The sequence below is a fragment of the Oncorhynchus mykiss genome, chromosome 12, assembly GCF_057628025.1.
Source record: "Oncorhynchus mykiss isolate SJ-2025 chromosome 12, ASM5762802v1, whole genome shotgun sequence".
Lineage (NCBI taxonomy): Eukaryota > Metazoa > Chordata > Actinopteri > Salmoniformes > Salmonidae > Oncorhynchus > Oncorhynchus mykiss.
In genome coordinates, this window is record NC_143033.1 from 73382490 (window position 1) to 73389597 (window position 7108).

The window sequence follows — 7108 nt, forward strand, 5'->3', positions numbered from 1 at the left end:
AAGGCTCCGCTGATAGCCAGCTGTAGCAGTGGTATAGGCGCAATTAATGTACTGTATACATTCTGCCTGCGGCTATGCAATCCTGACCTGTTCACCGGACGTGCTACCTGTCCCAGACCTATTATTTGACCATGCTGGTCATTTATGAACATCTTGGCCATGTTGTTATAATCTCTACCCGGCACAGCCAGAAGAGGACTGGCCACCCCTCATAGCCTGGTTCCTCTCGGTTTCTTCCTAGGTTTTGGCCTTTCCTAGCCAACGTGCTTCTACAACTGCATTGCTTGCCGTTTGGGGTTTTAGGCTGGGTTTCTGTACAGCACTTTTGAGATATCAGCTGATGTACGAAGGGATATATAAATACATTTGATTTATAGTGTTGTGGCTTTGCTGGCATCCCACTTATGTCTCACTGAGATTTACATGCTTAATTCACCACTGGTGTAGAGACGAAAAAACAGTCTTGAACAGGGTGTAACAGTAGAAATTGCATTAGACAATATTTGCCGCAAAACAAATTCCTTTATTAAGTGTACAAAACATGTGCAAAAATAGTGACTCATTGGAAGAAATACACAAGCATGGCTTTGCCCTAAGAGACCTACACATCAGTCATGAAAAGACAGTGAATACATACAACTGGACATGCGAAAACTATGGTTGACAGAAAGAGGGATGATCCCAGGCTGCAGTCGCCTATACTACAGAATATTGCAAATTGTGGCCTTGGTTTCACAGCATTTGATAAGTACCAAGTAAGTGCCAGCTAATCAAACAAACTGCACATTCATCAGCATTCTCCCTTTGATTTCTGCTGCATCGTGCAAAAAGAGTTAATTAGGAATGACCTCGATGAATGACATTCACAGTTCATCAAATCAAGCACACAGACACCCTTTTGGCCCATGAGCTACTTATGAAATTACCCAGCTCTTTCCTTCGTACTAAACACACACATACAAATGCAAACACATGACAGGGCCGACTGACTAAATCACAGGAAATGACCAGTGTCACGAGAAATTACTGAAAGAGATGTGCAACTTTTTGCAAAGAAGCTAATCATGACTAGAACTACATCAGCTAAACGGAAAAATCTGGCATGCGATGAAAATACTATTTGAGCCACTCACACCAAACATGAAAACACATCTAAATGCTTAACACTGACATATGCGGAAGGGGTTGTATATAGTGTTAGACGTGAATTGAGTAGGGAAAAATAGTGGTCACAAACGGGGAGAAGCGGTACTAGGTACAGCAGTACTACATCTGAGCCATGAAATCAGGCCTTGTCTACAGAAATCCTATCCAATTGCAACTATGGCACTAAAACGCATGACAAGACACTGAACAAGATGCTAAGCTTGACCTAAACTGTGGTTTAAAGGCCTCTTGGGTTGTGCAGCAAAGCAATAGAGAAAGGCACACAGCTTGTGGATTTGGGGTGGATATCCAAGACGCCTCCCAAACCCCAAAAGTAGCACAAACACAAACCTCCCCACAGACAAATCAGAACACTAGTACGCCACTCATCCCGAGCCATCCTTTACCACCACCTTCCCCCTCTCCTTTACAGTATGGTGCACTTTTGCTTCTTCTTCTTGTCCCCGTCTTTCTTGGTCGTGTCGGCCTTCTTGGGCCCGTAGAGGCTGGAGAAGCAGGCCTGGGCGGAGACGGGCTCCCTCAGACTGAGCAGCCACCTCCCCTTGCCGTAGTAGGCCAGGGAGCCGAGCTCCATCTCCTCCACCAGCTCTCCTTCCTGACCCTCTTTCTGTAGCGCTAGGATCTCCAGCAGGTCAAAGCCAGTCTGCTGTGGCTCAACCCCCTCCGCACAGCCCAGGGTGATGTGGGCACGGCTGCCTGCGGGCAGGGTGGCGGCAGCCGGGACTAGAGGGACTGCCTCCTTCTCAGCGTCGGCAGGCCACAGGGTTAACTGATCCTCAGAGAGTGAAACCCGGGCACCAACAGTGCGAGGTGTGACGAAGAGGGCACTGAGGGACAGCTCGAACGCAGAGCCATACAACTCTTTAACAATCTAGAGTGGGAAAAGAGAAAGAGGTCGTTTCAAAATGGTCCCCCGAAAAGTGAAAATGCATTTAAACAACGCACAGTTCAGATTTTAAATTCATAAAACAAGGCCAATTTGAGCTGTGTAGTAAATGGGTTAATAGGATGAGGATGCATTTTACAAATATTTCCCATCACCAATATACACCAAACAAAAATATAAAAGCAACATGTCAAGTTTGCCCCATGTTTCATGAGTTGAAATAAGAAATTATCCAAACGCACAAAAGGCTTATTTTGTGCACACATTTGTTTATATTATATCCGTTTGTGAGCATGTCTCCTTTACCAAGATAATCCATCCACCTGACAGGTGTGGATTTCAAGAAGCTGATTAAACAGCATGATCATTACACAGGTGCACCTTGTGCTGAAGACAAAAGGCCACTAATTTGCAGTGGTGTTACAACAATGCCACAGAAGTTGAGGGAGCATGCAATTGGCATGTTGACTGCAGGAATGTCCACCAGAGTTGTTGCCAGAGAATTGAATGTTAATTTCTCTAGCATAAGCTGCCTCCAACATGATTATAGAGAATTTGGCAGTACGTCCAACCGGCCTCACAACCGCTGACCACATGTAACTATGGCAGCCCAGGACCTCCAGGACCGCCCAGGACCTTCACCTGCGAGATTGTATGAGACCAGCCACCTGGACTGCTGATGAAACAGATTAGTATTTGTCTGTAACAAAACCATTTTATGGGGGAAAACATTCTGATCGGCTGGGCCTGGCTCCCAAGTGGGAGGCCCACCACTGCACCCCTGCCCAGTCATATGAAATCCATAGATTAGGGCTTAAATTAATATATTTAAATCGAGTGATTTCTTTATATGAGCTGTAACTCGGTAAAATTGTTGCGTTTTATTTTTGTTCAATATTCTTTCAGACTTACTGGTTTGTCTGCATATTCCTTGGCTCCCTCAGCCTTGCCATAGTCACAGAATTTGGTAGTGCAATGAAGAGCTCCATTGGCTTGGAAATACTGCTCCAGGTCCACCTCTTTCTCAGCCTCAACAGTGACTGAAAAAAACAAAGCAAGCTCAGTTGTCACAGTCAAGCTCAAGAGACTAAAATCTGATTTAGATATAAACAATATAATTGTGTGTATCACAAGACAGTTGTGCTGAACTCACAGTCAGGCAAGTGCTTCTTGAAGGCCTCAAGCGTGTCCAATGTCTTCAGGAAATCCATGGACGTGCACCTGACCTTGTCCTGGATGCCAGGGAGAAGGAACCAGCCAAAGAAAAGGGGCAGGGATGTCTCCTCAAGAGGAACTTTCATGGCCTGGATCTGGGATTCCTCTAGCCCCCGCAGAGTTCTCTTGGCCAACTGTGGCAAGTCTCTGCTCCACTCAGTGCGGGGCTCCAGAAACATGGCCACCAGCCGGTGCTGCTCTGCTACCTCCCCCAGACGGGCCAGCCGATCATGGGTATGGTTGGTGTCATCCACCACAATCACTTGAGCAGATGTTCCTACACTGCAGCAGGCTACCACAGCATCGTCAAAAGCCTTGTACCCATCTGCCGATGCTTCTGGACTCTCTGGTTTCACACCATGGTCATCAGCACAGCAGACAGTGCAGAGACCCTGGTAGCTATCTGCAATGGCACGTGCCAAGAGGCTCTTGCCGCTGCCGGGGAGGCCTCGGAGGATGATTAGAGTGCGAGAGGTGCGAAGGGTGGCTTTGGTCTGCTCATGCTCCAGGAAAGCGAAAGACAAAGTGCCAGGAGCAGGGACCTGCTCGACAACTTCTGCCTTCTGCTGCTCCACTGCATCACCTTCTGCCTGTTTCTCTGACCCGACTTCTTTTTCAATTTCAGCTTCTACCAGTTTCTTTTCCATCACAGTCTCAGCTGCTACTGTCTTCTCTGCTTCCACCATCTTCACAGTCTCAGCTGCTACTGGTTTCTCTGCTTCCACCATCTTCACAGTCTCAGCCGCTACTGGTTTCTCTGCTTCCACCATCTTCACAGTCTCAGCCGCTACCGGTTTCTCTGCTTCCACCATCTTCACAGTCTCAGCCGCTACCGGTTTCTCTGCTTCCACCATCTTCACAGTCTCAGCCGCTACCGGTTTCTCTGCTTCCACCATCTTCACAGTCTCAGCCGCTACCGGTTTCTCTGCTTCCACCATCTTCACAGTCTCAGCCGCTACCGGTTTCTCTGCTTCCACCTTCTTCACAGTCTCAGCCGCTACCGGTTTCTCTGCTTCCACCTTCTTCACAGTCTCAGCCGCTACCGGTTTCTCTGCTTCCACCTTCTTCACAATCTCAGCTGCTACCGGTTTCTCTGCTTCCACTTTCTTCACAGTCTCAGCCGCTACGGATTTCTTTGGCTCTGGTTCCGGTACAATTTCAGCGTCGGTCGCTCTGTCTGCCTCCACTTCCTTTACAGTTTCAGGCTCCGCTGGCATCTCTGGCACCACCTCCAACACAATACCAGATTCTGCCTGATTCTCAGATTCCTCAGGCCCTTTCTCTTCTGGTTCGAGCAGTTTCACGTCCTCAGATTCTGGCTGTGTGACAAGCTCGGGCGCTGCCTGCTCAGACAGTTTAACAGCCTCTGGGACGGGTTCTGCTATTTTCTCTGGCGCAGTTTCAATGTTATTCTCTGCTAGAGGCTCTGGTGTTCTCTCTGGCATTGGCTGCTTTTTAGGCTCTGCGGTCTGGATGTTTTCACGTTCTACGTACATTGCTGTAGCTGGCTCAGAGACCTCTGTTGAGCTCTCTAGTTCTGGTTGTTTTTCTGGGTACTTCTCTGCTTTAGTCACAACTTCTGTAGAGGTCTCTGGAACCTTCTCAGGAGATACAACCATTTTCATTGGGGATTTTTCTGCTTTAGGCGCCGTCTCTTGCGTTTCTTCTGACGGTCCTGATTCTGTAACCACATCTTGCAAATGCTCCATTTCTTGCCTCGTCACTGGTGATTCTGCAGGATCTATTGGAGAGTCGTGTTGTGACTGGGGGCAGTCTCCTGCTCCAGTCTCCTGTTGCTCTCGAGTCTCTGATGCGGTGTCCAACACCTGGTTCTGCTCAGCATCCATATCTGGGTTCCTCAATGGACCTAATGATAAACACTGGTTTAGACAAAAGACTTAACGTGAAAATACATGCAATGATATGATACAAAATTAAACTCATACAAATTCAATACTTAGGGAAAACAGGAACTTTATCAAAATAAAACTGTACAGCATACAAACAATGCAATGGCGCTGGAATTCATTTAAACTTCAAGCTGTTAAAAAAGACGAAATTTGACAACTCTTCCCTTGTGCAAATATTTGGGATACCACACTTATCTTAGTGAGGGAGTCAAATTATATACTTTGGTTTTTCTAATAAGCGTTAAAGGGAGCAGCAGATTCCTTATTTAATTACTGCACTGCAGCGGTTTCGCTGTGTCGCCCCTCGAGTCCTGCCGACTCAGTGCTCATCGTGGGCAAGGCCTCTGCCAGGTTTGACAAAGGCATTGGGTGGTTGGCTTGGCTCTATCGACCTGATTAATACATGGTTTAAGCACAGCTGGCATATTTGGAGTGGTGTGTGAGACGAGGATGTGTGTAATGTATGCCTTCATGGCTCAATTCTCAAAATCCACATAACCGGCTGCATTATACGTGTAACGTTAGGTGGGGAAGACGTAACTGGGAAAGAAACAAACGTCAATTAGAATGCATGAACATTCATCCATAAAACCGATCAAATATGCATCACCAATTTAGTACGGAATTAGATTGATTAATTAAAAAGATTCAGATATAGGCTACGCAAAATTGGCGAATAAAAAGTAGAGGCGTGCTCAGCCTCCGAAGACTAGGCCGGGGTGAGAAATGAACACCTGCGACTGATTAAACCAACCTTTTGTGTGGACAAGGGCTCGTATAGCCTCTTTAAAAACGCACTTGAATAAAAATCGCAAGTAACACCAAGAAAAGTACGCAGAAATGATAATTTTTGAGTAACAGACGGTCAGTAGCACAATGGACTACTGGTTGGTGAAATTAGACGACAAAACAAAAAAAATCATGGTCATCCCGTTACAGGCTAGAAAAGTTGCCCAAGAAACAAAACGACATTCGAATCAGCTCAAATGCCAATATTTATAGGAAGTGAATATTTAGTAAAAAACAGTCAGATGAGAATAATGTTTAAAGTGCAACAGTGTAAACGCGGCTACTATCATCTAACAATGAAATGGTGAAACGGGGAGTGGCTGCAATGCAATCACCACGCTACAGATAAAACTAATTCAGCGTGGCAATGTCATGTCCAGATTTAGATGCCACATTTGAACAATAACGGTAGCCTATTTCAAAGCTAAAGAAATTGTATGTCTGAAATGCGACTATTTCTGAAAATGTTGATCACGTCAGTCAAGTTCCAAGATCGTACAATATGACAGCAGCTTCTAATCGGGCGATTTAGGATAACTACCATATTGCTATGAATGGGACGAGATTACCGACGGATGTTTCTTACCGTGCCTGTTGTGTCAGGAGTATGCCGCTGACTCTGCAATTTAAGCGTTTTCAAAGCTGGCAAGCAGTGGAGAGTAGGCGCTCCGCGCAGAAATCTGCCCACAACACGCAGGAAACAAAACGGAAACTACTGTCTCTTGAGCACGCGCAAGGCTTCGTGCTCTTGAGGGTGGGGTGCTTCCTATCGTTTGCGCGCCCCCGCTCTTATCAACGCGAACGGCCCAGCAATGACAATGTAGACCTGGCTCCTGGCTGAGAATAAAGTTAAATATGAGTTTAGTTGAATTGAAATTCCACAAGCCATGGCAATAATGCCAGAAAGTCTGATAATTCATGGCATAAGTGACAACAATGAGTCATTTTATATTTTGGCAGTTAATGATTTTAGGTCCACTTCCACAACACATACTCCTTGAAAAATAAAGCTCTGTATAAAAATGTTTCCAGAAACGCATGTTTCGTACAGGAAATTTGCTCAACAGTTTGGGGACTTTATGAGATTAGTTGAGTCTAATCAATTTCTGATCTGATCTGAACATGGCAGGATTTCTTAATA

General features: G+C 45.9%; 1 protein-coding gene across 2 annotated transcripts; it reads right to left on the bottom strand.

Moving 5' to 3' along the window:
• Positions 1 to 502: 502 nt before the first annotated feature.
• Positions 503 to 6869, bottom strand: LOC110538182 (uncharacterized). Of its 2 annotated transcripts, none has more exons than XM_021624821.3 (4): positions 6554 to 6869; positions 3207 to 5135; positions 2966 to 3093; positions 503 to 2038 (listed from the first exon to the last, which is right to left on the bottom strand). In XM_021624821.3, the coding sequence occupies exons 2-4, from the start codon at positions 5113 to 5115 to the stop codon at positions 1574 to 1576; spliced, it is 2502 nt and encodes an 833-aa protein (XP_021480496.3). In that variant the 5' UTR covers positions 5116 to 5135; positions 6554 to 6869; the 3' UTR covers positions 503 to 1573. The 2 variants fall into 2 exon arrangements, with proteins under 2 accessions (XP_021480496.3, XP_036794132.2); XM_036938237.2 differs by having other exon boundaries at positions 3207 to 5148; positions 6554 to 6784.
• Between the last annotated feature and the right edge of the window lie 239 nt (positions 6870 to 7108).

Coding starts and splice junctions, on each gene's coding strand:
- LOC110538182 (XM_021624821.3), bottom strand. CDS start 5,115: ATGGATGCTGAGCAGAACCAGGTGTTGGACACCGCATCAGAGACTCGA. Junction 3,094..3,206: donor CAAGAAGCACTTGCCTGACT/GTGAGTTCAGCA, acceptor TGTTTTTTTCAG/TCACTGTTGAGGCTGAGAAA. Junction 2,039..2,965: donor AGGAATATGCAGACAAACCA/GTAAGTCTGAAA, acceptor TTCCCACTCTAG/ATTGTTAAAGAGTTGTATGG.